The sequence below is a fragment of the Balaenoptera physalus genome, assembly GCF_965194825.1.
Source record: "Balaenoptera physalus genome assembly, chromosome: 13".
Taxonomy (NCBI): Eukaryota; Metazoa; Chordata; class Mammalia; order Artiodactyla; family Balaenopteridae; genus Balaenoptera; species Balaenoptera physalus.
In genome coordinates, this window is record NC_138892.1 from 61163614 (window position 1) to 61191226 (window position 27613).

The 27613-nt window shown below is 56.1% G+C and overlaps 3 protein-coding genes and 2 long non-coding RNA genes across 18 annotated transcripts in view; 2 read left to right on the forward strand and 3 right to left on the reverse strand.

The window, feature by feature from the left end:
* Nucleotides 1-13363, reverse strand: HOXC8 (homeobox C8). The gene is made up of 4 exons (XM_082419979.1): nt 12574-13363; nt 4989-11190; nt 636-854; nt 1-75 (listed from the first exon to the last, which is right to left on the reverse strand). Exons 1-2 carry the CDS (start codon nt 13007-13009, stop codon nt 10898-10900), a joined length of 729 nt encoding a protein of 242 aa, XP_082276105.1. The 5' UTR covers nt 13010-13363; the 3' UTR covers nt 1-75; nt 636-854; nt 4989-10897.
* Nucleotides 1-27613, reverse strand: part of LOC309640746 (homeobox protein Hox-C4) — a 64586-nt gene that overhangs the window by 32892 nt on the left and 4081 nt on the right. For 2 of the 12 annotated variants that reach the window (XM_082419964.1, XM_082419963.1), the window contains exon 1: nt 2912-4982. The exons of 1 other annotated variant lie outside the window; for it this stretch is intronic. Coding sequence is in view for 2 of the 11 variants with exons in the window: in XM_082419963.1 (XP_082276089.1) it covers nt 2912-2953 (42 nt within the window). In the remaining 9 variants the exon portion in view is untranslated. 9 more of the 12 variants (XM_082419970.1, XM_082419968.1, XM_082419958.1 and 6 more) reach the window with 8 other exon arrangements.
* Nucleotides 12859-19677, forward strand: LOC309640757. 2 transcript variants are annotated; one of them, XR_014252393.1, is made up of 3 exons: nt 12859-12997; nt 13299-13379; nt 13661-19677. It is a non-coding gene; the product is annotated as an uncharacterized lncRNA (long non-coding RNA). The 2 variants fall into 2 exon arrangements; XR_014252392.1 differs by having other exon boundaries at nt 13299-19677.
* On the reverse strand, nt 19376-22688 carry HOXC9 (homeobox C9). Its single transcript, XM_082419978.1, has 2 exons — nt 21661-22688; nt 19376-19922 (listed from the first exon to the last, which is right to left on the reverse strand). Exons 1-2 carry the CDS (start codon nt 22196-22198, stop codon nt 19678-19680), a joined length of 783 nt encoding a protein of 260 aa, XP_082276104.1. The 5' UTR covers nt 22199-22688; the 3' UTR covers nt 19376-19677.
* Nucleotides 22554-27542, forward strand: LOC309640754. 2 transcript variants are annotated; one of them, XR_014252386.1, is made up of 3 exons: nt 22554-22691; nt 23125-25013; nt 27426-27542. It is a non-coding gene; the product is annotated as an uncharacterized lncRNA (long non-coding RNA). The 2 variants fall into 2 exon arrangements; XR_014252387.1 differs by having other exon boundaries at nt 23125-26592; nt 27426-27507.

Genomic DNA, 27613 nt, shown 5'->3' on the forward strand with positions numbered 1-27613 from the left:
CTTCAATGATACTCTTTCAGATTTGATAGCCAGGAGCAAAATTAGAGGCGAACAGCGGCCTCTCCGACTCTACACCTGGTGGGATTGGAGATTTATAGGATCTTTAGTGAAGGGGCAATTTAATTTTGTAGGATTTGCTTAAATTCACTGCTATTTTGGGGGCTGAGGAGAAGGGAGGGTGAGGGGAGAGCGACATGCTTTATCTAGCTTTATGAATCCGCCAACATTACCCTGATTTAAAACCCCAACAACCTATGTCTCAGGGAAAACTGCAGAAAGGAGTGGGGTGAGGGGGACTCCACTTTCTCAATGAGTGTGGCCCCCTTAACCAAGCAGTTGCCAGGGGGAAGGAAGAAAAGCTGGAGGCTGCTCTGTCTCTCCACCACCAGGACACCCGGAGGTTTATGGTGTCCCCATAATTCCCCCCACCCTATAAACAGCTGCCTTATTTTAGGACGATTTCTGCTTCCTCCCCTCAGAAAGGGAGAGTGAGGGAGATGGTAATGGCGGGAGCAGGGTGCCGGAAAGGGGAGGGAGTTCAGGATAGCGCTGTACTTTGTTCTCCTGGGTGAGTTTGCTGGTTTGGCGGGTTTCTGACGCAGGGTGGCAGCAGACAAAACAAGTAAACAACTCACAGACACAATAAACAGGGGCGGCTGCGGCGCCGTGGCAGAGGCCTGGGTCCGGGTGAGGAGCACACTTTGGGGGTAATGTCACCCTGGCACCCGGGGGCCGCCCAGGCCTAAAAGCTCAAGGCCGCCCTTGGTGCCGGTGGAGAGAAGGTGGGAGAGAGCTGCACGCCTTGGGACCCACGGCAAGTCTGGACAGGAGATTCTTGGGAGGAACTTGATCACCTAGGGAGTGGAGGAAGAACACCCACGAGCCCCTCTCCCGTCCTTACTTTCTTTCCTGGGCATTTTAATGGACATTTATACTCCCCCCCCCACCAGCTCTGTCTTTCCCTGGGCCCAGAAGAGAGAAAGAAGGCTGGTTAATTCCCAGCCCTGGCCCACACTCAGTGCTTTAAGCCTGCAGGCGGTCAGACCCAGCTTCTTCTGCCCCATCAGCCATCTCCCCGGCTTAGGTAGCAGAGAGGATTAAAATAAAGTCCCACAGGTAACCAGATCTGGGTATTTGGGGAACTTAGAGAGCCCCTAATCTGCCCTACAGATGACACAGGCAAAGCTGGGGCCCCGTGAGCGGCCAGGGCAAGCAGGGGCGGGGGAGAGATGTTCACCGCACCCCTACCCGTCTGGCTGGCTTTCCCCAGAGGCCTCTCCAGGCACCCTAGCTGGCAGCCGCCCCAGACCACCGCCCAGAGGCCACCTTCTTAACCACTCCAATCCCCTCCGCCACCTCAGCAAGGCTTCAAGCACCAGGGCCCAGCGACTGCTCAAAACTGCTCACAGGCCTACCTCACCCATGAAAGTTTCCCACCGAACTCACTTTCAACACAACGGGGTTCCCCTGCTAAAACAGTCCTGAGCTGGGGAAGATTGCAGGGAGGTGTGGAGAGAAAGCAGAAGGGAGTCAGTCTTTCCCCAGCCCGGCTACTTGGACAGCGAAGGCAATAAGGTCTGAGAAAGCCTTTGTGGCATCCCTTGGTTACTGACACCCGCATACTCCGATTCCAGCACGAACACATTTTCAGCAGAGCACGCACAGAGGGCACCCAGTGCCTCCTTGAACCCATGCCCGTCTAGTGAGGGCTAACAAAATTTCACACGCACATAAAACGGTGTTTGAGCGAATATAGGTATGGTTATTTACAATTAACCATTGAAGAAATATGAGTCTGTATATATTCATGCATAAGTCTGCGCCTGTACATTTCAGCCTCTATCTAATAAATGTATAAAGCTACTAAGCCTGGTTTCGGAACACAACAGCCAACCCAACAAGGCCGCCTTCTCCAAACAAGGTCTCGTTCTTCGTGGGGATCACAACTGTCAGACCAGGGAGAGAAAGGGTTTGCTTTGCCCACTTCTCCTTAGCTAGGAGCTGGCGCATGAAATACAGCCCGTGGCAGGACTGACAAAGCCCCGTAAGAGGCAGGCCTGAGGTGCCCAAAAGAGTGGGCTCAGAGGAGACTGCTGGGGGCCCTGGGCTCCAGGGAGTGTCACCAGACCCTGACCCACGGATTCAGGGCTTCTGCCCAGCCTTAGTTCTGGGTGTGCAGAGTCCTTGAGCCTGATGCTATTCTCAACTGCCCTGGCTATTATTAGACAATCACAGCAGTGCTCTCCCTCTCTAAGGACCTTGTCTACAGGGAATCTGGCCTGCAAGGAGGCTGAGGGTTGCCAAGGGTGGCCCCTCTTGTGTTTCAGTTTGAGCACCATCAAGGGAAAGAGAGAAGGGAAAGAAAATCGAAAGTAAGGAGGGAAGGAAGGGGCTGGCATTTGGGGCTGGGTTTTTTCCCTGGCCAGACTAGAACACAGAAAACCAGGGCCAGTCACTGTTGCTATGCTGTCTCTGCATCTCTCTGTGTCCTGAGGAGGAGTCTAGGGGTGAAGGGAGTGAGGGCCTGCAGGACCCTAGCCAGGAAGGGACAGAAAATCAACTGATAAAAATATTATATAAGGACGTTTCAGGACGGTGCCGTTAACCCGACAACCACGAACCCTAGCACGCTTAAGTCTCACCAGCCACGTTCGGTTAGATCCCTGTAGGCCGAGGGGAATACCCCAGCCTTGCCCAGGCCCACCCCTCCAAAGGAAGGGGGGCCCTCTAGTATTCCAGGTGAAGCCCTACTGGCCTGAGAGGCCTTCTCCGGAAACTGTTGTCCTCAGGGGTGAACAAAGGAGACTTGTCCGTACTCCCCACCCCACCCCCGTCCCCCCCGCAAATCAGTAAGGCCATCTGCAGGCGTGGGGGCAGACAAAATACAGCGAAAGAGAAATAGAGGCCTCACCGATCGGCGGTTCCCACAGTACGCCAGGAGAAAAGCTCCCATTTTCAGGCTTCCGGGGCCCCTCCACTGGCCCACTGTACTCCCATTGCCCCTTGCAGGTTGCACGGACTCGGGGCCTCGGCGGCCACAGCCTGGCTCCCCGGGGCGTCAGCCCCTGGGCCGCGCCGGAGCGGCGGGAGAGCGCGCGGCCGCCCGAGCAGGCGGCGGGCTGGGCCCATTTGGGAAGAGCCAAGCGCTTTCTCGATCGTAAACAAGGAACGCGAAATTAGCCCCTCGGCAGACGCCTCTGCCGACACACACAAGTCCTACTGGGGGTGGGGGGGTGGAAGGGGTAGAGAAAATGCCATTTCTTTCCCCGGGAGAATACCTCCGAGGCCTTTATGTGGGCTACGAAAGGGGAATTTTGGGGGGGCAGGAGAGGAAGGGAAGGGGATTGTGGGGGTAGGGGAGGGAAGATTCACCGTCAACTCGGGCCCAAGGGGTTTGATTTGAATGCAGTCGAATTATATTTTTAAGAATTTGATAAAAACAGGTTATCCACCCCCTCCATCCCCCCCCCCAGGCGACCGGTCGGGGTTTAAACAGGAAATCGAGGAGTGATCCCCTCCCCCACTCGGGCTTGGCGGAGAAGCCCAGTCGCACGGTTGGAAAAAGATGGGGGGGTGTGCTCTTGGCTCGGACTGGAGGGGACTCTGGCCCCCAGACTCTTGGATCTCTCCAGGAATATGCACCCCTCTCCCCCAGCTCTGGGGTGTGTCTGTCTGGGTGTGTAAGCGATTGTGTGTGCATCACCGCCCTTTATAAACAGAAGCTCACACATATAGGTGCCGCCTCGGACCCAGGCCAGGGAGCAGGGCGGGGTCATATATCAAGCTGCAACACATTCAGGGCTACGTACATTTGGAAGAAATTAAGCCACTGTGTTATGCAACCATGTGTGTTGGGTTAAGACTATACAACACGCCATTAGCACCAATTATTAAGAAGCTCCCGAGCGCCCGGGACCCTCCAGGCCGCCCAATTCTGACGTCCCTACCCCATGAGCCAGCCGTGCCTTGAGTCCTCACTGTCTTCGCTCACCCAGGAGGCCCCGCCAGCGAGGCCTGGTCCTGTCCCCACCCATCCAGAGGCCTCCCCAATTCCCACCTCCGCCCCAGACAGGGCAGATCCCAGCCCAGAGCAGCCAGGCGACGCGGGTGAAGCAGCCCAGTGGGTATCCTGGGTGGGGTGGCGGCGGCTGGGGGTGGGGGACTCCGGGCCGCGGGGAGAGAAGGCAGATTAGCCCTCTTTCTCCAAGCACAAGATGGCTTTTGAGTACCGAGTACCGAGTCCCCCAGCCCCACCCCCACCCGTCCACCCGCAGCGCAGAGCACCTCCCATCTTTCCATCCGCTCGAGTGGGGGTGGGAGCAGGGGTGGGCAGACGCTCTCCCCTCCGCCGACGCGCACCAGCCACCAGCCTCCACCCTAATTGCCAATTAACAGGCCCAGCCGCCCGCCTAGCTGCGCTCTCTTCCTGCTCAGCTGCCCGGCCCTGGGCTCGCACTGCGCATGTGTGAGCTCTAGCGGTCGCGGTCTCCCTGAGACAGGGAGGGGGCTGCGGAGCAGGGAGGGGGCGCTGGAAAGTTTGTTTGGGGGTTGGGGGGCTGACTCTGCTCAGGGAGCAATGGTTACAGCCTACAGGTTTTCTCACCTGCCCTGGAGTTTGAGCTCCGGGCCCCCTCTGTCCCAGTCCCATTAGCCAAGAGGCCGCAGATCTATAAAACGTAGGGACATGGTCCGCGCACTAGACCCAGGCCTTGAGCCCCACCGGTGCAGTCCTCTGCCCCCCGACCCCCAATTTCAGCGCACAGTGACATAAGGACAACACACTTCCCCCACTACCATATTCCAATTTAACCCAATTTCTTCTCCTCCCTCCCCTCCCCCCCCATAACTGCCCACGCGCCCACCCTCTCACCCTCTCGCCAGCCCCCTCTCCTCTCTAACCAAGACAAGCCGCTGCTGTCCTTATCTTGAAACCGCCACCCAGTTACGGACCATTAGTTACATATTTGAACCAATAAGGAAACACTTACCGGGCGCTGCTGTCACTCTCCCTCTCCCTCTCTCTCTCTCTGCCTCTCTCTCTCCCACTCTCTCTTTCTCGTCTTCCCTCATTCTGTGCCGCTGCCGAGACTGTTTCAGCTCCACATACATATATATACTTTATATAAATTTAAAAATAAAAAAGAGTAATCCCAATAATCAAAAAGCCAAATAAATTTTAAGCAGAGTTGCGAGAAGGAGGCAGGAGGGAGAGCCTGGGAGAGGGGAGGGGCGGAGGCATCTGCAGCTCCCTATCTCAACTCCTGCTCCCGCATTCCTCCTGCCCCTTGGGGGGCTAGAGGGTCGGGAAGGGAGAGAGGGGTGCCCTCTACTCCTGCCTCTCCCCCCACCCCGCTCCCCAGGTGCTTCCAGCTTCCAGCAACTCCATCTGGGAGGAAAGAAATTAAATGAGGGGAGAAAAATAATTATTAATCAGATTAATTAAAAAAAAATACTGGTAATGAAGGGAGCGCCCAGCGCAGGTTTCCCTGGCAATGGTTAGGCTCTTACAGGGAGGACTGTTCTGCGGAGCGCTCCGAACGGACAAACCACAATAAAAAGTTCACGTTCATGGATGGAATCCACATGACTTCTTGTGGCCAATCCAACTTGTGAGTCGATCGTAAACTTTTATTACTCAGCTGTAAATTTTCTGCAAACAACCGGGAATGCGATGCATTTGTGTAGCGTGTGCAAATGGGCGCCACGGTCGCCATGTTTACCCAATTCTCTCGCAGAGGGAGCATCCCCAGACCCCCACCCCACCCCCACCCACCGCCCACTCCCCACGGGCCGGGCCGCTCCTGGGTAGCGCGGAAAGGGCAACGGGAGGACGTGACAGGAGAGAAGGAAGGATTCTGGCTGCTCAGTCAGCTGCCTCCCTTTGCCATACCGAATTTTACATATTTTCCTTAATAAATGGGGTATTAAGGCTGGCTCTGGCGGAACCAAAGCTTTGCAAAGGTTTGTGGCATTGGGGCAGTGCCGGTGGCGGCGTGAAGGGACTGAGAAGGGATTCACTCCCTACCCCTGCTCCCTCCCTACCCCTGTTTTTTCTAGGAAGAGAACAACATCCTTCCCAATGGGGCGTCCGGGAAGCCCCCCCCCACTTCACCCCAGCTGGGAACGGGAGGGGCAGGCGGCTGGAGGCCTAATAACCAAGCCTGACCTGGCCACGGTCTGAAGAGCAGAGAGGGTTGAGACCGGTCCTGGGCAGTCCTGAGGAGGCAGCAGGAGGGATGGGAAGGGGGGGAAGCCTCTATAACCCCCAAAGCGCCCGTCATCCCCAGGTTCCTTTCTCAGAGAAAACGAATGACATTTTCCCCCAAGACCATCCCTAGTGTCAGGTCTCCTCAGTTCCTAGGTTCAGACGGCAGCTTCCTCCTAATCTTTCTAGAATTAAAAATAAAGGCCCACAATCTTGGCTCCCACTTCTTTTTCCTTTGAGTGCATGGTCGTGTGAAGCCTTTTCTGTCTTATCAGGTGGCCCACAGCCGCCTGCCTTTTTCGGAAAAATTCTAGTATCTGGGCAGCTGGGACACACCTTGGAGGCTCTGAAAAAAGAACCAATTCTTCCCCTAAATTCCACCTTCCATGCTAAACACCGAGCACCCGAGACTCCAGACCCCTGATTTTGGCAATGAATCCAGCGTGGGGGAGCCCAGAATAAATTCCCCCATAGAGACTATTTGCCAACCAATCGCAACCCAGCCACTTTCCCCACCAGCTGGAGATCTGAAGGCGCAAAGTTCTTCCCTTGGTCCCAAATTAAGCTGGCATGGGGACTTCCCTGGCTGGGTGCCCCCACCCCAACCAACAGGGGGTCCCTCATCCCCTCCCCAAACTTCCTCCACAGTAAGAGAAGCAGTTCCCTCAGCCGGATGCAGAGACCTCGTTCCTTTTACAAACCCATCCATAAATTTTATAACAGGTAGTTAAAAATTACGACAAGGAAGCGCTGGCCCAGCTTTTCACAATGGGCCGAGGGGAGAATGGGGCAGCACTGCGGGCAGTTCACCGGAAATTTTACTTCTAGTCTGTGGCATAACCTGTCCTGAGTTCGCTTTAACTGGGGCGGGGTGACTCTCTCTAGCCAACACGCGGCCGCTGGGGCATCTCATTTAAGGAAGCTGAGGCTGGGGAGGCCAATCCACTCTCCCATCTCTCCCAAGGAACCCTTTAGGGCACTCACTGCCTCCCTCACCCCCCAGATCCCCTGCAGGCCCGCTACTCCCTTGGCCTCTGCAGTGAAGTGGGGAGGGAGAGAAAATGCCGAGAATTTTCAAAAATGCCAGAGAAACGAATTTGCCCCCCAACTTAATAGCTGCATTATCCCTTCTCTACGGTTGGGATTAGAATAATAAATGCAAGGCGAAATGAGCGAGATGCTTCAACTCAGCAGTTTGAAAGATACTATTTTTCACAAATCACAAATAGCTTTCGGAAGCCACTTTGATTGGCTAATAAACAAGTAAAGAATGGGAGAAAGTCCTATCTGCTGCAGCCGAATGGTCCCCATTCCGGTAATGGGACGGCGGGAGCATTTGGGAGGACGCGTTTCTAAAGAGAGTACAAGCCGCTCGCAATTAAGTTCCCCCATAAAACGGGTTTTGCCTCTTTTTCTCTCCAAACGAGAAAACAGAGGCGGTGGGCACCAGGGGTGGGGGGTCGGGTGCTGCAAGAGGGGGCGACTGGAGCTCTCTTGATCTTGCCCACCCGATGCTTCGCATCTCAAGCGATGCCGGGTGCCGGACGCACCCAGCCCTCCGACGCCGGGCTTGGGGCCACCGGCACTGCACGGCCGGGGTTGAATGGGGCATTGGGTGTGGGGAAAATTCGGCGAGGTTCTTCGAAGCCACTTAGTGTAGGGTCAACCCACTCGGCTACCGGGCCAGCGATTTGTATTAATAGCAATCAGAAGTCCACATTTAAAAATGAAACGGCCCTCGCCGGCCCTCGGAGTCTGGACGCCTGTGGGAAGGCCTGACGTCGGAGCGAAATGCCTCCCCGGCTGGTTGCCGGTGTTTCCCGCAGCAGACGGGGTTACCTGGATGCCCCGCGGCTGGCAGCAGGGACCCCAGGTTCCGAAACATTTCCCCCAGAGCTGCTCAAAGCTGTTCCCGGCTGCCGGCAGCCTGCGCTTCCAATCGGCAGCCTCGCTGGGGCCGCAGGAGTCCCCCATTAATGAGGCCTGATCCAATCCTGTGTTCAGGACCACTTTGAGTGGGAGCCAGGCACCCAGATGCGGGTGAAATTACACAAAATTAGAGTCGACCTGGGCCTAAGTCTGGGAAAATCATTGACCAGGGAACAGAGAGAGAGAGAGAGATAGAGAGAGACAGAGAGAGGGATCTGGCCTCAAAAATATTTCAGTCTTTGGGGGTCTGGTTTTTAAGACCAGAAGATCCCTTCCCCTCCCCTCTCCCCCTCTCATGACTGAATCAGATGACTTGTATCTCTGGAATTTGGTATTATTTGACCAGGATCTTACTGGCATAAACAGATTTCTCTGTCTAGGACCCTCCAGGGAGGAGTGAGAGACACCTTGCCCCCTGAGTCCCTTAGCCTTTGACCCTTTATTTTGGGGAATGAGGAGTCCAATGAAGACTGTCCTTACCCTGCTGTGGCTGGGGTGGGGGACTGTACACGCAGCAGCACCCCCCAACCCAGGCCAATTGACCCACATTGTAAGGCCAGGGCAGGCTGCCCAACTGCCAAGGTGAAGCCAGGAGCGGGCTTGAAACAGCCAGAACAGAGGCTGGAGTAAGTGCAAGCAGGCTAGGTGACAGCGATGGCCCTGTGCTGGCTGCATTCGCAGTTCAGACTGTGGGCCTATGCTGCTTGGCATGCCAGTCCACTCACCTTCTCCTCTCCTCTCCCCTGGGCTTAAGCTTCCTAGACCCCCCACACTCAGGCTTCTTCCAGCCAAGCCCTCCAGACTGCCTTGAGCCTCACATCCTTCCCACCCTGTTCATGGTCTAGTGCTGGGTGCTGAGTACCAAGGGTTGGCCATGAGGAGCATGTGAAGATCAGAAAGCACCCCATTGCCTCATCCTCATCCTCAGCCCCTGGAAGAAAAAGGCCTAGTTGCCAGAGGGGCACAGGGGCAGATTTTTGGTCTGGGCCCAGCCCAGGACGAGGAGGAAGAAGAGGGATAAGAGGGGAGAAGATGCTTTCTTCCCATTGGGATCCTGGCATCCAGAAACCCACTTTGTTTGGAGCCAAGGTTCTCCCAAGAGCATCTTCCTCTTCCTCCTCCTCCTCCTCCTCTTCTTCACCTCCCCCCTTTCACCTGCCCTCCCAGTCCAGCCTGCCCTCTCAACTCTCCTGCCCTTCTCCACGTGAGTGCTCCCAACCCCAAGTCAAATCAGTGGAGGAAACCTTTACCAGAGTGTTGAAAAAGAAGGATAAGGAGGGGAGGGGGTAGAGAATGGGGGGGGGTGTGTGCTGGGAAAAAACAAGTCAGTCATTGCAGCTTCAACTATTTTTCTCCTCTTTTTTTTTTATTATGACTCACGTATACAATACAAAGTACTTGGACCAGAAACAAGGCTGCTGGGACACAAAATCTACATTCATAGCTGGACATAAAGACAAATGACGAAAAATTATTATTATAGATATATTTTAAACGTTTTTTTTTCTTTCGAGCACATTGCATAAACAGAGAATTCAAGACAGAGTTAACTATACATTCAGTGCAATTTAGTTCTACTCTACTGGGGTTAGAAGCACAATAAAAGCGCACAGGACCGTCGGGCTAGGCAGTCTCAGTTGTTGGGGTTTTCTTATTGAAATAAGCAGCAACAAACGACAACAAATCCGCATTACAAATACTCTCAAAGCGGGATTTCTTCCTATAGGTAGTGATAAAATACGTTGGAGGTTTCTTTCTTTTTTTTATTTTAAATTTTTTCTCTTTTTTTCTCCCATATTAGGATTTTTAAAAATTTCTCTCTTTTTTATTTTTTTCAAGATTATTGCAGGTTCCCTTTAGGTAGTATGTTAAAGATTTATTATCATTAGTATTATTATTATTATCAGTATTATTATTATTTTCATGATTATGGTGATTTCTGAGCGCTCACACCAACGCAGCTCAGAGGAAGCTGGGCCCAACAACAGAAATTAGACAGGAAAGGGGAGGAAGGCATGGGCCCGAGTGACCATGGGATGGCTAGGTAGGATCTTAGCGGGTGACTGCAGGCTCCTATCTATCCCGTGGAAAGGGAGGGGGGAGGGGGAGACCCCCATCTGCTTCAGGTTTCCATCAGGTTCCTAGAGAAAGTCAAGGGAGTCTTTCTAAGCGGGGAGCCCCAGGGAGGGAGAGGGGATATTCCTCGCTATCATTTAAAAAATGTCTTTGAACATCTTCCCTTTCTTTTCCCTTCCTTCCTTCAATTTTCTGTCCTTTGGGAAAAAAAAAAGTCAATCTAATACACTAATCCTAGCTTGAAAACAAAGCCACGAGTCTTCTTCTGCAGTTTGAGGGGGTTCCCCTCTAAAATAAATACCAGAGAAGCAGGGAGGTGGCAGGGTGGCAAGACAGGGCCGGGAGAAGGGGCAAAGACGCCAGGTCTCAGACCTTAAAATCCAGGCAGGACTAAGAAGGGTGGGGGGATGGACAAGTGTGTGTGTTGGGGCAACGACTGAGACAGAGACTTGGAACTTTTCGCTGTGTCTCAGTCTCCCCCCTCCAGTCTCCAAACAAATAAAGATCGGGGGAAGTCCAAAGGTAATAAAACCCGAGCTGCAAGTATCTGACAGGTAGTTGGGGTTTTGAGTGTCATTCTATTCTCTATAAAAGCAAATGACAGTCGTAAACTTCTCAATTTATCCGCTACCATAAAACGAAACTTCAAGGGAGTTGCTAAAGGGGGGGGATGTCTCTCTTTTTTGCTCAGTCCTTGTTTTCTTCCTTTTCCTCCTCTTCTTTCTCCTCTTCCTCATTTCCTTCTTCCTCCACTTTCTCCTCGTCTCGGGCTCCCGGCAGTTTATCCTTGTTGTTCTCCTTTTTCCACTTCATCCTTCGGTTCTGGAACCAGATCTTCACTTGTCTCTCAGTCAGTCCCAGGGCGTGAGAGACTTCAATCCGGCGCTTTCGTGTCAAATAAGGATTAAAGAGAAACTCCTTTTCTAGTTCCAAGGTCTGATACCGGCTGTAAGTTTGCCTTCCGCTGCGCCGCCCCGGAGCTGGACAGAACAGAAGCCCAGTCTGGTTATGTTTGGGTGGGGGCCTGGCTTTCCCCTGTCACTCTTCCTCCCCTGAAGTCCCCCCTGTGGTCTCCCCAGTTCCCCTCCCTCCTGCAGAAAAGGCAAGAGTGGAAATCAGGCAAGGGCAGGAAAGTTTGGGGGTTTGTTTTGGCCTGGCTTCACCTTGGGAGGTGGGGGGGGGGCAGGGGCTGGGGTCTGTCTGGAAAGTAGGGGCTGGCAGAGGCCAGGGGAGCACTGTAGAGTCCCCCCAGGCCTGCAGTCCCAGAAAACTGGCCCTTGCAGCTTTGTTCACAAGTGCAGAGGGGCATTGGGTGAGCAGGGATGGGGACAGAGTCTGTTTCCAAAAGGAAGGCATAAGGGCTGGGGGTGAAGAAGTGGGGCTCTGTTCACTGCCCTTCCTCGGATCTCTCTGCCTAATGCTTTTCCAGAAGAAAAAGAATTGATCTCCTGGAATGTATCACTGCTTGGCCTGATTGCTAACTGGAGACCAGCAAATAAATCACGGGCCATCCCCGCTGGAACTTGTCGCCTTCTCGCGTCCCCTTTTACTTCGAAACTGGGCTCTGAGGGGCCACCCTTGGAGGGGCTCATGACCTGAGCTGCCCTGAGGGTCTCAGGGAGACCCCGCAAGCCTTTGATTGGGGACAGCTTGGCGAGGGTCCCCCGGACCTCAGAGCTCACTAATCTGCATGGCCTCCATCCTTTCCGGGACATTTTTTTCTCCTCTCTGGCTCTCTCTTCTCTCCAACTGAGGGAAGTAAAGCAAAGTTGGGGTAGTGGCCCTAAGGCTAGCGCTCTGAGAGGAGGTGGTGGGGGCCCCAGACAGGCAGAGCACCTGTCCTTGGGGTCCCGCCACCCTCTGACCCAGCTAGGGGAGGGAAGCAGAGGTCTCCCTTCACCCCAAGACAGCCTGGCCACTATCCTGGACTGAGGCTGTCTGCCTTATGGAGAAACTGGCTGCTCCAAAGGCTGATAACCTCAGGGTCCCCGGCCCCTTCCCAGCCACCTCCCCAACTTTGACTAGAGATGGTGAGAGGGAGAGACAGAGGGGTGGAGAGGAGAGAGAGACAGACAGACTGACTGACTGACAGAAGTGGAGAAAACGTTTTTTTTAACCCTTTGCACCCACACACCACCTTTTCCCCCACCTTCACCCCAATCCCCCAAATCTCCCAGGCGAACTCTGTGCCCCACCCCCAGCTGAACCTCCCAACCTCCAGCAACCCACTCATGCCTGGGGGTGGGGCCCGAGAGAGCCCCAAGCCAGGACGTAAAGCGAGGGCAGACAAAAAGGAGGCAAGGGGGGGGGGGGAAGACCCCGGAGCGCGGGAGACCAAGGGGGAAAGAGAAAAGGCTTCTCACCGTGGGGTCTCATCCATGGAAACATGAGGCTGGGAGACGAGTTTTGATTTAAGTGGCCTTGTCCTTCGCTACTGTTAGTGTTGGCGGAGGATTTACAGTCGGGATATTGCACCACGCTCGCCTCTTGCTGAGCCCCATAAAGGGACTGTCTGGGGAGCGCCTCGTAGCCATAGAATTTGGAGGCGTCTCCGTGGCAGCTCAGCGAGCACGGGTTCTGCTGGTAGCCCGAGTTGGAGATGCCCGAGGTGCCGTGGTGGAAGAAGTCTTGGACGTGGTGCGAGGCGTGCTGGAAGCCGGGCGCCGAGCCGCCGGGCCCGTACACCAGCGCATGGCTCCGGCCCACGCTCTGCGGGAAGCGGCAGTCGTAATAGGCCGGCTCCAGGGACTCGCCGCCTTTGTACTTGGAGAACAGGGGGTTGACGAAGTAGGAGCTCATGCTGGGCACATGAAAACCCGCCGCCCTCTCCCCTCTGGCTCCCGACTCCCCCGCCCGGGACCCCGAAACTGCCCTCCCCCCCGGGAGCGATCCCCAGGCCGGCCGGCTCCCCGGGGCGGCGGGCCGGGCTGGGCAGGTGGGGGGCGCCTGGGTGCCGGCGGGGCGGCGCAGCTCCCGGGCTGGGCGCGGGCGGCGGCGGGCGAGCGGGCGGCGGCGGCGGCGGAGGCGGCTCTCTTCACTGTCGGTAGGTAGAGCTCGCGCTCTCGCACTTAGCTCTTTCCTTTAACAGCCCAGGCGAATTCCTCAGACTCCCCGGCGGTGGCGGCGCTTACACGCGATTCGCGTTCATCAATCCACGACATGAAGACAGGCGAGAGGGAGAGAGGGAGAGAGGGAGAGAGAGAGAGAGGGAGAGAGAGAGAGAGAGAGAGAGAGAGAGAAGAAAGGGAGGGATGGCGGGCGGGTGGTAGAGGGGTTCAGGGCTGGGGGGGGGACCTGGAAGAAGGGCAGGGGAGGAAGGGGGAGGGATGGGGGTGTGGTATGTTGGGGGGGTGGTGAGCCAGCCCTAGCTAATGACTAGGGCCAGCTTTTCCAAGGTGCGCATTCAGATTTGAAGGTGCCTCTCCCCCCTTCTCTTTTCCTTCCTCTCAGAGAGAGACAGAGAGAGATACCTGAGCCAGCAGGTCAACTCAGGTTACCTCAACAGGTATAAGACCCCCGAGGGGTTGAATGCCAACAAGAAACAGTTGCTCCCCTAACCCCCAAAATGGGCTCCCCAGGGGGGTCCTTAAGTCTGGGGACTCTGAGGAGGAACAAGCGCATCATATCCCCAAACACTTCAGGCCTCAGAACCCTCCATGACTCTTGCCCCTCCCCAGGGTGGGAAGCTGCCCTGTCTTCCCTAGATCCTTAAGATTCTCTTGCCTGCCTGCCTGCTGTGGGTAGTGGAGAGGGCCAGAGGCAGGGGGCACTCCATATACCCAGTCAGGGCTGCACTGTCCCTTCAGACACCAGCTCCTGCCTGAGGCAGGAAGCCCGGGCAATAGCCATGAGCTTGCTGGAGAGCAAAGCTGCTGGTGGGGACAGAGAAGGAGAGGGCAGCTGGTGGGTCCCTGGCTTCTGGCTGGGCTGATCCAGGAGGTTTCTTCTCAGGAGACCCCTTGTATCTGGGTTGGAGGAGACTAAAGCAGGCCTCTTAGCTGTCCCCACATACCCTAACCCCATAGGAAATGCCAGTTCGGCTAGGAGGGGCCCCCTGGCCTCACCGCACCCCCCCCTACACTTCCCCAGGCAGGCTGCCCAGGCCAGGATGTGGATGGGAACTGTCAACAGACACTCTTTAAATATTTACCCACACTTTCTCTGGGGGGCTTCCCCCATCCCCAAGACTGGGTAAATTCAAGTTAATTCTAATGGATAAAGGAACCTTATTCCATCAGCATCCTTTCCTGGCCATAAACATGTACAATTATGTGGACTTAACCCAGACAGAGAGAAAAGGGAGAAAGTCAGAGAGCTGTGGATATGTGTGCTGTGTGCAGGCGAATGAAGACGAGCAATAAGAATGATTTTTCTGGTCCTCCCCTTCCACAGTGTGTGAGGTTGTCATACACAGGGCAACGCGGGGCCATACTCGGGATCCACACATACTGTATGTGCTACCTTCCATTCTGAAAAACATCAAATGCATGCTCACTCAGCTATCACGCATGCCGGGAAGCACCCCGGTCACCTCACAGACACTGTGCACACACATGCACATCCAGGCACATATGAAAATAAGACCTGATAAACACACATGCATCTTTAGCTCTTTGCATCATGAAAAAAATTGCGACCTATTTTCCTTCCACATCCTGGGGTTTCAGGGTTGGATGAGGAAGGAGGCGGTTAGAAAACCAGATCTTTTTCTTCCCCATCCAGAGCCCAGCTCTGGGGATGGAGGAAGAAATGAAAGTGCAGGGGAGGATGGTGTAGAGAGAATGAGCTTCCCCCTGTTGTATCTAAATAATTGCTGAGGAAATGGCCACTCTCAGCCAAATTCCCAAAGGAGAGTCACTGGTGGCCCAGCAAGAGATGCTTCCAGGATCCCCTGAATTTGGAAGAACCTACCCCCATCTGACTTAGGGACCGCCCAAACTCTGTGACACCCAGAACTCTGGCCCTGGAGCAGCAGGAGGGGAGGGTCAGCGGAGGGCCGTGCCAGGGCTGCAGGCCTCCCCAGGGTCCAGGGCAGTAGAGGGCATGACAGAGGTCTCCTCCACTACCAGAGCACGCTGCAGCCTTGGTTCTGGCCCTGCCTTTTCTGAGCCTGTTCTGTGGCTACTGAGCTGAACGAGACAGACTCTGGGCTCCCAGCTTCTAGGTCACTGGGGACTGTCATAAATACTTTCTCTTCCCCTCCTGGAAAGAGGAAGCTGGGCAGGCCGGATCTGCTCTGGGGCCTGCGCCTTATCTTTTAGGGGCTGGGGGGATATCTCGACACTTTATGGTCCAGCGAAAACCCTGCCACAGAGCTATTCTTCCGGGCCTTTGTGTCTTGGAATGCGACTGTCCCGAGTGTGCTGCCAGCACCGTCTGCTCCGAGAACACACCAGTCCCGAAATCCCTGGTTGGACTTGGTTTCCCCTTTCGGGGTGGAGGGGGTGGGGCGTCCCTCGCCTTTTCTTTCTTTCGTTCATTTGATTGTTTTTTTTCTTTTACACGTATCTGGTTGATTTCGCTCCGGGAGCCTGGAAATAAAGAAACCGCAAGCAGCCATCCTTGCTGGGGCGTCTCTGTCCCTCGCCCCGAGGCCTGCACCGCCCTACTGGTACCACGGATTTATGTTCGTTTGTCCGGGTCATTCTGCCTTTTCGTGATAATTACGCGCTGCCTGCTTCGTGCTTATCTCCTCCGAAAAGCGATTATTTTCGGCGCCCGCCCTCCTGAGATTCCCAAGTCTGCTGCCAGAGCGAGGGCCCATCTCCCGCCGCCACTCGCGATTTATTTACACCTCACAGGTGAGAGGATTGATTTGCTCAGAGCCAGAGGGGCCGGGCTGGGCCGGGGCGCCGGGCCTTCTCGTTGCTGCTCCTCGGGGCCGGGCCTCAAACGTCAGTGCGGCCAGGCCGGCCGGGGGCACCGCCGCCGCCTCTAACATTGAGCAACAGCGCCACCTCGCGTCCACTTGCTCCAATGCAGTCCGGCCGGGAAAAAGCCAACAGCTAGAGCAAGCAGGTCCCCAGGCTTGACCCAAAGGTGGGAGGTGGGAGGAGGGAGGAAGGAGTTTCCAAATGGGTGCGCGTGAGAGGGGTCCCCGGAAGGGATTTCCCTCCGGACCAATGCTCTTTTGTTTTCTAAATTCTCGAAATAAACCTTGTCAAAGGTTTCACACTATTTTCTCTTTCTGTCATCCTCCCTTCCCGCATTAAGAGACACTGTGCAATGGAACTGCCGCGATTTCACCCGCGTTCAGGCTCATTTCTGGCCTCGGAACACCTCCGCGCACGCAGATGTACGCCCCGAAGCTCCCGCGACCGCCTGCCCGCGGCGCGCACCCTAAACTCCTCGCTCCTCTTACCCTGCCGCTGGCTCCGCACCGCCTATTCCGCTGCCGCCTGCAGGACTTTGGGGTGGGATTCTGACTTCTCCCGGCTCTTTGCCCCCTGGTTTGTAGCCCATCCCTCTCTCACGCGCGCGCTCTCTCCACCTCTCCCTCCCAGCCAGTGAGGTCCTGTTCTCCGTGGACCATAGACAAAACATTCCTATAATCCGATTTCAAAGGAAAGAGTGTCCACCTTATTTAAACCATAAAACAAGCCCAGACGTCTAGCCAGCTCCGCGCTGCTGTTTTGTTCGGCCCCATTCAGAATCCAGCGCAGGGAGACAAACAGCGCCATAAAAGAGGCATTTTGGGGCCGCGGAAATGTACCTATCCTCTGCCTTCCCAAGTGGAACAACCTTTAGGGTTTTGTGATTCGGACAAAGGAGCAGAGGAGAGGTGGGAGGAGAAGATTAGGGCAGGGGGGGCGTTTGCAAGCCCCTCTTTCCTCCCCAGCTTTCGTTTCTTTCCCCAGATGTGTGTTGTGTTGTTGTGGTTTGAGTTCACAAATGACAATAAATAAAAATAGAATCCAATCCTGACCTGCAGGCTGGAGGCTGAGCTGGTACTGAACAGTGGGCTGGACCGGGTGGGCCTGCTCTGGATCCCACGCTCTGGTCAGGGCCCTCCTTCCTGCCCGGAGCAAGGCCGGCTCAGGCGGGCCGCAGGAAGCAGGCCGCGCTGACGGACGGACGAGGGGAGGCGACAGGGCCTTGGAGCAGGGGCGGGGTGGAGGCCCGGAAACGCCGCCGAGCTCGGGCCGGAGAGAAGCCTGAGTCCCGGCGGTCAGGATCGAGGGAGACGGGTGCCTTGTCCTCCGCCCGGTGCGGAACTGAGGCCAGGGTCCCGGAACACCAAAATGGCCCAGGGGAGGAGCGAGGAAGCGAGAAAAGAGAGAAAACTACAGGCAAAGCACCTTTCAAAAGGACTGAGAAAACAATCGCTTCTGGAATTTGGGGAGGTCTCTTCTTAAGCGGGGAAGACGAGAGGAAATATTATCAAAACAAAATGTTCACCTCTTCCCACCTTCTTCCAGCCCCCGAAATTGGAGAATTTAGTAGAAGGAGGGGGTAGGAGATTCAAATGATGGGGAAGGGGCTGGTCCCTACAAGTGCCTCACCAGTCCTGTAAGGTGATGCCATGGAGGGAGCTGCACAGGGACTGGGGTCCCCAATTATTTTCTTCTACGGTGGTATTCCCCAAGTATTCAGAGCAACACTCTGCACCCTCCCCAGAATGGGCAGCCCGAGATATTAAAGGGCTATATTTCAAGCAGTCTGAGTTTAATAGTTTCCAGATTGGGGGATTTCCGAGAATGGGGGCGCCGGGCCGAGTCATACCCAGCAGCTTGAGTCTGCTTCTGATTAGCAGATGAAAACTGCCGGTTCTGGGGAAGGCGCTCTGGGGTGCTATGCAGCCAACCAGCCCCATTGGGCTGTTACACACACATCCCCACATCCTTGCCCCTTGGGTCCCACAGCCACCAGAGAACCCTCCACTCCTGGCTAATCCCTGACCAGCTTCCTTGGGCCCTAGCTGCGCCATCTCCCAGGAATGCTGCAGCCGCTCAGCATAACCCCGTCACCCCCAGATCAACATTCAAACTAAGCACCAGAGAGAGAGATTGATTAGAAAAGAGAGAACTAGGAGGTGGAGAGAGAGAGAGAGAGAGAGGAGCTGAGAATACATTGAGAAGTAGAAACTAAATCTAATTCTGATTCTGGTTTTGCCATCCTTCTCCTTCCTCCCTCTCTCCCTTCCTTCCTTTTCTTTCGTTCCCTCTTTTTCTTTCTCTTTCCTCCCTCCCTTGCCCCCCTTCCTTCTTTCCTTCCTTCCTCCTTTTCTTCCCTCCCTACTCTCTCTCTGCATCTTCCTTCTTTCACTCTCAATGCCCAGTGCCTGTCCAGCTCCCTGAGGCCTGCTGGGCCTTCCTCCTCACCATTCACCACACACCCTCCCTAGCACTGCCCGCACCACCCCCCCCACAAGCCATCCCTCGAAGCACCGATGCAGCCGGGCAAGAATCCAGCCCGGGCCCTCACCCAGCACCCAACTTTCATCTTTACCTATCTCTTCCCTCCGATCTCATGTACTCATAAATTATTACAATTAATTACAGCCAGGGAAAACCATTCATGCCGTGCCCCCACCCCCAGGGACTCCATCGAGCTACCAGAAGACTCACAGGCAGCCAGCCTGGGCAGGCACAAGCTGGACCCGGGCCTCGGCAGCCTCCACTGCACCCCGGCAGCCCTCAGCCCCATCGCACCCTGCCTGGAGAAGTGGAGGGGACTTGCCCTTCCGAAGCAGAGGGAGCCCCTTGCCTGGCTCCCGCCTCCCCCAAAGGATCTAAGCACTTGCTTCCTCCACGCCAGAAGCCTGGGAGCCACAGGGAGGAGAAATAACGAGAACTGGATACGGTTGGGTTTCTGGTTTTTTAAGTGACTTCGATATATTAACACAGAGCTGTTCTACCATAACAAACAGAAGCACGTTACAGGACGGACTCTGGGGATGAGGAGACACTGCTATGTACACGCCAGAGGCGCTGGCCTGAGCCGCTGGACCCAGCCTGCGGCACGGTCCCTGGCCGTCGCCCCTCGGCTCCTGGGCTGGGAAGCATTCTTGTCTATATGTGTGTGTCTTCTTTTTGTACAAAATCTGCACGCAGAGCACCCCAGGCCTGGGGAAGGATGGCCCGGACCAAATACAACACAGGAGAAAAAAAAAATAGAAATATAGCGATTCAAGTACTGGCTTCTCTGAAGAAAGGAGAAAAAAAATCACATTTGTGTGTGTCATTTATTTCAGTTGCGCTGGGAGAAGAGAACGCGGTTTCTCTCCCGGCCTCCTCCTCCTTGCTGGGTAGAACTAACTAAAACACCAATTTCTCAACACTGAACCCTCCCAAATCGCAAGAGTTTTCCTTCTCCCCTTCCCTTTTTTTTCTTTTTAAGCCGATTGGCTTTTCTCTATCTTGCTCTTTCCTTTTCTTTTTCGTGCTGTCTCCCGCCTGGGTTGGGGTATTTTTGTGGGTTTTTTGTTTTTCCCTTGGCTGTGCCGAGGCAGCAGGCTGGGGCAGGGTTTAGGATTGCTCCTTGTCGGTTTTCTCTTTATTCATCTTTTTCATCTTCATTCTCCGGTTCTGAAACCAGATTTTGACCTGCCGCTCGGTGAGGTTGAGAACCCGGGCCACCTCGTACCGACGGTCCCTGGTTAAATACATATTGAAGAGAAACTCCTTCTCCAGTTCCAGCGTCTGGTACTTGGTATAGGGGCAGCGCTTCTTCCTTGTGGAGCGGGCGTGAATCCAGTTGGCCACGGGGTTGCCTGGAGGGCCAAACACAGGCAGGGGTCAGTGGAGCCCCCTTCCAGTCCAGGACGCCTGCCACCCCACCCCCAGCCTCAGCCAGGCTCCCCAAACCCAATAATTGAACCTGAATTTGGCCACGTTTTACTTGAGGGATTTCCCCCCTTACTCCTTTTGCGTTCTCCCCCCTCCTCATCTTCCCCCTCTTCGGTTTCCAGCACCTAAAACGATAGGAAATCGAAGCTATCAGAGCCTCTACAGTCTGGTCCTCAGCTTCAAGAGTAGTAATTCGAGAATATCTCCATAAAAAGTCCAAATTCCCAACCGTTTCATAGGCCCATAAACACTTCTCTCTCTTGTTTTTTATTTTTATAGCGAGGTCTCTCTCCTCCCCACTTCCCTCCTCCTCTGCCCCCTCCCATCCTCCCAGCCCACGACCAAGTCCTGAAATTTCAGCAGTTCTGCTTCCTGACCCTGAGAGTCCCCAAGCCCCTCACTACCCTCTCCAGCGCCCCATCTCCACTCTCTCAGAATTCAACCCTGATGAGGCGAATTCTCAGAGTGATGCTGGGATGGGAAAAGCCTTTCTCCTCTCCCCAGGGAGCTGCTGGCCTTGGGGACAGGCTCCCCTATATCTCAGCTTCCCTGTTTGGCTTCCAGTGCCCCCTCCTCCTGCCAGCCCCAGGACAGGCTCTGCAGGAGCCAAGCCTCCAATTTCAGGTTTATGGGAGTAGCTGAGGGCAAGGAGGGAAGCCTTCAGAGGGGTATAATTAGGCCCTGGCCCCTTATGGGGCTTCAGGAAAGGATTTCCTGCAACCCCCTCCTGGGACTCCCCCAGACACTTCCTCACACCCAGGGGCTGCACCCCTTACCCTGCTGTTTCCCCTTCTTTCCTCTTTCTCTGGACCTGCAGCTCTCACCTGTCCCCCCACCCCACCTCACCCCACCTCACCTCACCTACCCCTGCCTTTCTTTGCAATACTTAGAAGGCCCCTATTTCCCTGATTGGAGTGTGTGTGTGTGTGTGTGTGTGTGTGTGTTGTGTGTGTACAATTCTCTAATTTGGGGAGATACCGCTTCCCGCTCCCCACTCCTCATCCCTGACCCCCATTCCCACCCCTCTCTCCTGCAGACGCTCAGAAGAGAGCTCTCAAGTTTAAGGAGACTGGGACCCCACTTCTCTCCCCCAACTCTGGAAGTCCTGATCTCTCCAAGTTCCCAGGCTGGGAAAGCCCCCAGACCCCTCACCCAGGGTTCCTGGGGGAGAAGCCCATGGACCCTCTGTTTTATGAATCTCTAGTGGGATGAGGACCCCTACACTGCCTGGGAGGTAGGGGGTGGCTTTTCTCCTTGGGGTTATTTCCTCTCTGCCCCCAGTGTCCTCCCCATCTCTCCCCCATCCCACCCCAAACCATAAAATGAACCTTGCCCCCACCCCATCCCCTGGCCCTGTCTGCATTTCTTTGAAAGTAGCGACTGAGCCAAAAAGCCTGGGCCGGGGGTGTGAGGGCGGGGGTCTCATCAAAGCCAGCTCCTGGGAGAGGAGCCCCCATCAGCCTTCTCCCCACCTGGCTCCCTGGGCCCCCTTCTCAGACCTTCCTGCCCCTGAAAGCTCCCCAAGGTAATTCGCTTTTATTGAGTCCTCACCCCCTCTCCCGCGCTCCCTGCGCCGCTCGGAGGGGCTGTAATCCGGCTCCCCCCGCCCGGCCTCCCCTCCCCTCCCGCTCGGGTTGTAAAGGAAAATTGCTCCCAACTTACTGGGGTCCAGGTCGGCCTTCTCCTCTTTGTGCTTGCTGCCGGCGAGGGCGTCCGCCTCGGGCGAGGGCAGGGTCTGCGGGGCGCGGTCGCGCAGTTCCCCGGGCGAGCCGTACATGTAGTCCGGGTAGCTGCGGCCGTCGCCCGGGCCGCAGTCGGCGCGGCGCCCGGGGTAGGCGTCCGGCTTGAGGGCGTAGTGACGGCCCCCGGCCGGGAAGCTGGGAAAGGAGACGGCGCCGGACAGCGGCTCGAGCCAAGTCCGCATGTAGCGCGTGTCGGCGCCGAGGTGGGGCTGGGGGCCGTACGGGTGGTAGACCACGGACGACTGCGAGGGCACGGGCGCCCACGACGTGCTGAACACGGCCGGCTTGGGCGCGAAGCTACAGGACGGAAAATCGCTACAGTCCGGCACCAAACCGCTGGGTCTGGCGGCGGCGGGGTGAGCCCCCGTGGCCGGAAACCTGGACGCTAGGAGGTCTTCATTGTCGTGAGAGATGAGCGAGTCCACGTAATAGTTACTGATGGGCCCCGTCGCCGACATCGTAACAGGGTTTTACATACATAAGATTATTGTATGAACTGTATATGTACTTTTTATCTGCTCACAGAACAATCAAGGCAGGTAATTATTTTTCCAGCCTTTTCCCCGCAGCTCATTGGCTCCCCGGCCCCCACGTGATCGTATTTACCCAAAAATACGGCGCGGATCAATGCGCAGGGGCTTTTTTTCCTGGCTTTTTTTTTTTTTTTTTTTAACCTTCTCCCACCCCCTTCTCTCTGCTGATCCCCGCGACCTGCGTTTTCCTGGGGGTTCGCAACTCTGGACCCAAGGACCCGGCCACCCCCTCAGGACAACTCGCATCTCAGCAGAGAAGCCCCTGGCTCGTGTCCACTCCTAAGCAGATGGCCTCCGCCCCCACCCCCGGGAGGATTTCTTAATGGTGTGCAAGTGCCACTCCCCGAAGCCAGGGTTTCCGGACCCCCGGGGCCGAGCTGGGCGCGGGAGCCCCGCAGGGGCGGAGAGGCCGGCCGAGGTAGGTGGAGGAACTATTTCTTGACGTAATCCGTCTCTGTCGGCCCCGACGCTCCCGCAGTCTCTGCGCGAGCCTAGATCAGCGATTGTCAGTTCCGAACGTGGCTTTTAAAAATACGTTTTTAAACAGTGTGTATGTATGTATTTCTTTCAGGAGCAGCAGCAGCGAGGGAGGGAGAGTGGGAGGGGACTGGGGAAGCTGGGGTGGAGGGAGGGAAGGAGGGGAAGGAGAGCGTCCTTCTGCCACTGGCCAACTCAGCCCCCCAAATTTGGGGCAAGGGAAGCTTGGGGAAGGTGGTCTGCGGGTGGGAGGGGTAGGACCTCGGGACCTCGTACACCTTTGTCACCAGAAGTCCTCTCTTGGCTTTGGCACAGATATGCAAACGCCTTTATTTTAAATTTATTGTCTGTATCTATTTATCTTTCTTTGCCAGCCTGAAGAAGTGGAGGAGAGACCTACACAACTTCAGTGGGGTGTCCCCATCCCGTCTTCCTGCTCGCCCTCCTTTGCCCCTAACTCCATCTCTGAGACATCCTGCCCTCCCCCGCCCCCCAAAAAGAAGTCACTCCAGGGCTCTGTCTGCAGAGAGCCAGGGTGAGAGCGGGCAAGGCAAGAGAGCGACCTCGGTCGTGGGCAAGTAGCTTGTTTTTACGTCCTTCAATAAAAATTTTATGAGGATCATTTGATTGTTCATAAATGTGTCTTTCATTAAATAAAATTGTAGGCTGTTTTTGGAACGGGAAAAAAGCTACAGAGGAATGGGAGAAAGCAATTTCTTTGGAGTCAGACACAGGAATTCTGGAGGGGTAGTGTGATTGTAGGGAAGATCACACAACTTGGATTCCCCCCCCCCGAAATAAGTTGGTCGCTACCCTCCTCCTTGAATCTGGGGTTCATTGCCCAGCCCTCTGCTTTCCATCACACTGTCCCATGGTGGTTTAGCAAAAGTGGGCTTTAGGCAAGCAGGAAATTCTCAATGTGGGTGCAAGAGAGGGGGCAGGGAAGTTGGCTGGGGGCGGGGGAGAAGAGCAGGTGATGTCCCCAGAGACAGATGCACCCTAGGCAGGGCAGAGTGAGTTTGAAGGAGGGGTACAATTTCAGGGTCAGCAGGAAAGAGTCCAGTTTGCGCTAGGGGAAATAGGCAGGAGCTGAGGCTAAGACACAGGCTCTGAGGCAGCAGGGAAGGACGAGTTTTCCCAGATCCGAGACGCCTGCCCTTCTTTCCCCTCGTGTTCCCAGGAAGGGACCAAATGCCAGGGGTGGGGGGCAGAGGCTGCTTCCCCCCCACCCCACATCTCTGTCGACCTGTCTCCTCTGGGGAGGAGAAGGGCTAGAGATAGGTGTCCCAGAGAGTGTAATATGTGTGTTTGGGGTGGGGGGAAGTTGAGGGGGAAGGATAGATCTGCAGCCCGAAGCACTGACCCCAGCCTGCCAGGCCCCCTCCCCAGTCCCTACTCCCCCCCCACACACCCCCAACCCCGGTTCTGTCCTTTTCGGTCCAGCAGGGCTGGGATTTTGACACATGGTGGGGGCGTGACGTGAGAAGTACCGGGCTGGGGAGAGACGACCCGGGACCTCAGCCTCTTTACCCTCGGCTCTGATTATCTTCTCCTGCCCCGGACTGGACTGGTCTGGGAAATCCAAATTACACCGAGAAACAGCATACCTCTTTGGCCTTGATGGAGTTGGGTTAGCTGTCAATCAAAAATTCTCCCTCACTAATTCAAGGAAAAGACAGGAGATTCCCATTCCCCTGCCTAGGCTTCCTCCAAATCCCCAGCGCCATCAGCACCTCCCCCAGCCCAGGCGGCTGGGGACCCTGCCTGGCTCTTGGGTGACTGCTGGCAATGCTGAGCAGAGCTGTGTAGCCTTCAGAGGGCCTGGGGCCAGACTGCGACCAAGAGGACATCAGAGGACAGAGCCTGAGACAGACTGAGCCCGAGACAGCCTGAGACAACAAGACTGAAGCACGGCACCAGGCCCATAGAGAGGAAGGGAGAAAGGAAGGAGGGAAGGAAAAAAGAAAACGGATTAGGATAAAAGAAAGAAAGAGGGGAGAATTACAGAAAAGAGGGGAGGCAGGATGAAAAGAGGGGGAGAGCAGGGAAAGGAAGGCATGCAGAGAGCGAGCCGGAGGAAGGGCGGCGACAGGAAGGCAGGACCGGGCAGGGCGCGGGCTGGCCGAGCAGCCGTGGCATTGTGCAGCCCGCTGGCTGGCCGGGCCTTTGCCGCGGGACCAGCTCCGGGCGCTGCGGCCACTTCTGTCTGGACACAAAGGAGGAAGAGGCCTCCTCTCCTGCCTCTCCCGGGCGACCTGCTGAGGTGGGTACACCAGGCCTCTGGGATATAGAACCCTAACTCGGCCCAGGCAGCCGCCCAGGCAGCTGGGAGCTGAGCCACGGTCTCGTCAAGGAGCAAAGAAGACATGAGGAAGGAGAAGGTTTCACACCCGCTCCTTCTTTGCATCTTCGCCAGGGAACAGAGCCCATCTGTCCCAACCTCAGTCTTCTTAGAAGAAAGATGCCCCTACAGCCCCTCTCCTGTGAGCCTCTACTATTTGGGAGAGCCCCCCAGACATACTGGCTGTAAACAGATGCCCCTTTCTCTGCTACCCACTTCGGTCACCGCTTTCTTTTCAACTCTTGAGCAGCCTGCCCACCCAGCAGAGGCAGCAGCAGTGGGGCAGCCTGGATCACCAGGCCCACGCTCTCCGCTGCCGTCAAGTTCCCTGTCAAACTGAGGGGAGATTGTCGCGCCTTCATTTCGGAGAGTGAACTCAGACCCTCCTCACTCAGGCACAGACACAGCTGTGGATCAGGAAGCAGGCCTCGCCCACAGCCCCCTCCCCACCAACGCCCCATTTTGCCTAGGCCTTGCTGAGAGAGGCAGCCAGGTGGAGGGGGGCTGGAAGAGGCTGGGAGTCCCTGAGTTCACCAGGCCACCAGGCCGAGGTCCCTCAGGTTCCACACAACTGCATGTGGGTAGTACCCCTCTTCTCTGCATTTGGAGATGGGGTGGCAGGTCAGGGCTCTGAAGCAGACCTTCAGGCTCCCCCCAAATCCAGGCCTGTAGGTGTCGGGGCACAAAGGATGTGGGAGAACCAAGAAGGAGGGGTTTGTCTTCCCAGGTTCAGTTATGCCTGCTGAATCTCCCGCCCGGTTCCCAGCCTCCCTCTCACCCCCACCACTCCCTTCAATTCTCCTCATCACCGATGGGGAACCCAAGGGACTGGAGGCCACTGGGAGTCCCTGTTGGGGACGGGCGGGGGGACCCCAGCTTTAGCTAGCAGCTGTGCATCCACTCTAGTTCTTAGAGCTCTCTTCTGACCCCAAGAGACGGCACTGGGCACAGGAGAGGCCCCGCGGGGGAGGGGCACCCTTACTGCATCACCTCAGACCTGGACAGCTGGGACCACAATCCAGCTAGCACCACCGTGGGAAGGACAGACAGACAGAAAGACAGGCAGTTTATACTCATCCCCTCCCCTTGCCCTGCATCTCCCTTTTAGTGATTTAAATTCCCTCCGGTTCAATCCACACCGCCAAGTTCGGATTAAATTTAAAACAGGCTTTTCCCAGTCCCCCAGCGGGTCATCCCCACGCCCGCAGGAAGGGCGCCCGCTCCCGGCTCGTCAGCGCGGAGGAGGCTTGTGTGTACTCCATTTGCTTTCATTTTCCTTCTCCCCCTGAAATGGGCTCAGTTCACCTCTCCGCTGCCCTCTCCTCCTCCCCGCCCCCTCCTTGGTTCCCCTCTACTTTCCCCCCTTTTCTCTCCTGATCCCTCTTTGTTGGGAAAAACACACCCACACACACAACTCCTCCTAGCTCAGGCCTGCGCTGGAAGCAGAAACTGAAATCTCCTGGCCTGCCGCGAGGAGACCAGCGTCCTGCACCCACCCCAGGTGGGTACCCGCGATCCCTACACACTAGGAGTCCAGTCGCTAAACCCAGCAGGAGTGCAACCCCCAGGGGCTGTGAACGTGGCCCTCTCAACGCCACGGCCTACATTCCCACCGGCCCCTGCCCAGCCGCCCCACAGCGAACGGGGCTATTTCCGGCTCCCCCAACCCGGTCCGGTTTCCCCGCCTGTGGAGTGGCTGGAGGGGGAGCGGCCCCAGAGCTAGGGGTGCTCTGCGCTTGGAGCCCCCATGGCCTTGGGCGCCTGGTTACCCGATCTTTGTGTGATGTGTGTGTCACAAGGAAATTTGCAGTGACTTTGGAGCCCAGACTCAGGAAGCCGAGGTGGCGAAAGGAGAGACAATAAGGGTCCGAAGTACAATTAAGGGGCCAGAGCCGCTAGGCTCTCCCCCGCCTTCCCTGCCAGACTAGGAGCTGTCTGGCCTCAAACCTCAGGGCAAGCCGCGAACCTGGAGCCGGAAACTCAGCCCATGGTGGAGGGAACCAGAGGATCCGGCAGCCAGAAAGCAGGAGGAAAGCTCCCTCCAACTTGGGCGCGCACCAACCAGGTCCGCTGAGTTGCAGAGAATCCAGTGAATGAAAGTGTACGTTCCGACGAATTTGCCCGATTTTTTCCAGCCTTTGGAAGGACTGCCTAGGGTTTGGAACGTCTCAGACGGACGGACAGACAGACAGGCAGGCAGGCAAACCGCATCTCCGGAGGCAGACAGACTCACAACATGAGTGTGAGCCTGAAATCAAATACAGGTTCAACATTCCCCAGGCCTCTGTGCCGGGCCGGATGAGCGCCGATCTCCCTACCTTCTCTCCCCTCCAGGGCGTTGGGCAGAGACCCGGAAGACTCGGTCCCTCTGGCTTGGTCCAATCCCGCCTCGGGAAGCGCCTTCGTTACCTGCTCCTCGGCTCCCCACGGCCACAGATGCAGGGAAGCCGCCTCCGCCGGGGGAGGGAAGCCCCGGCCACCGCAGCCGCCGCTGCCCGCCCTCCTTCCCTCCCTCCCTCTTC

Bases quoted from the DNA above. Each gene is read 5' to 3' on its own strand.
- HOXC8 (XM_082419979.1), bottom strand. From the start codon at position 13,009: ATGAGCTCCTACTTCGTCAACCCCCTGTTCTCCAAGTACAAAGGCGGC. The intron at 11,191-12,573 runs GTGAGAAGCCTT...TGTTCTGTCCAG, and splicing joins TCCATGGATGAGACCCCACG to CTCCGGGGCGGCGCAGCGGA.
- HOXC9 (XM_082419978.1), bottom strand. From the start codon at position 22,198: ATGTCGGCGACGGGGCCCATCAGTAACTATTACGTGGACTCGCTCATC. The intron at 19,923-21,660 runs GTAAGTTGGGAG...TTGGCCCTCCAG, and splicing joins GAAGGCCGACCTGGACCCCA to GCAACCCCGTGGCCAACTGG.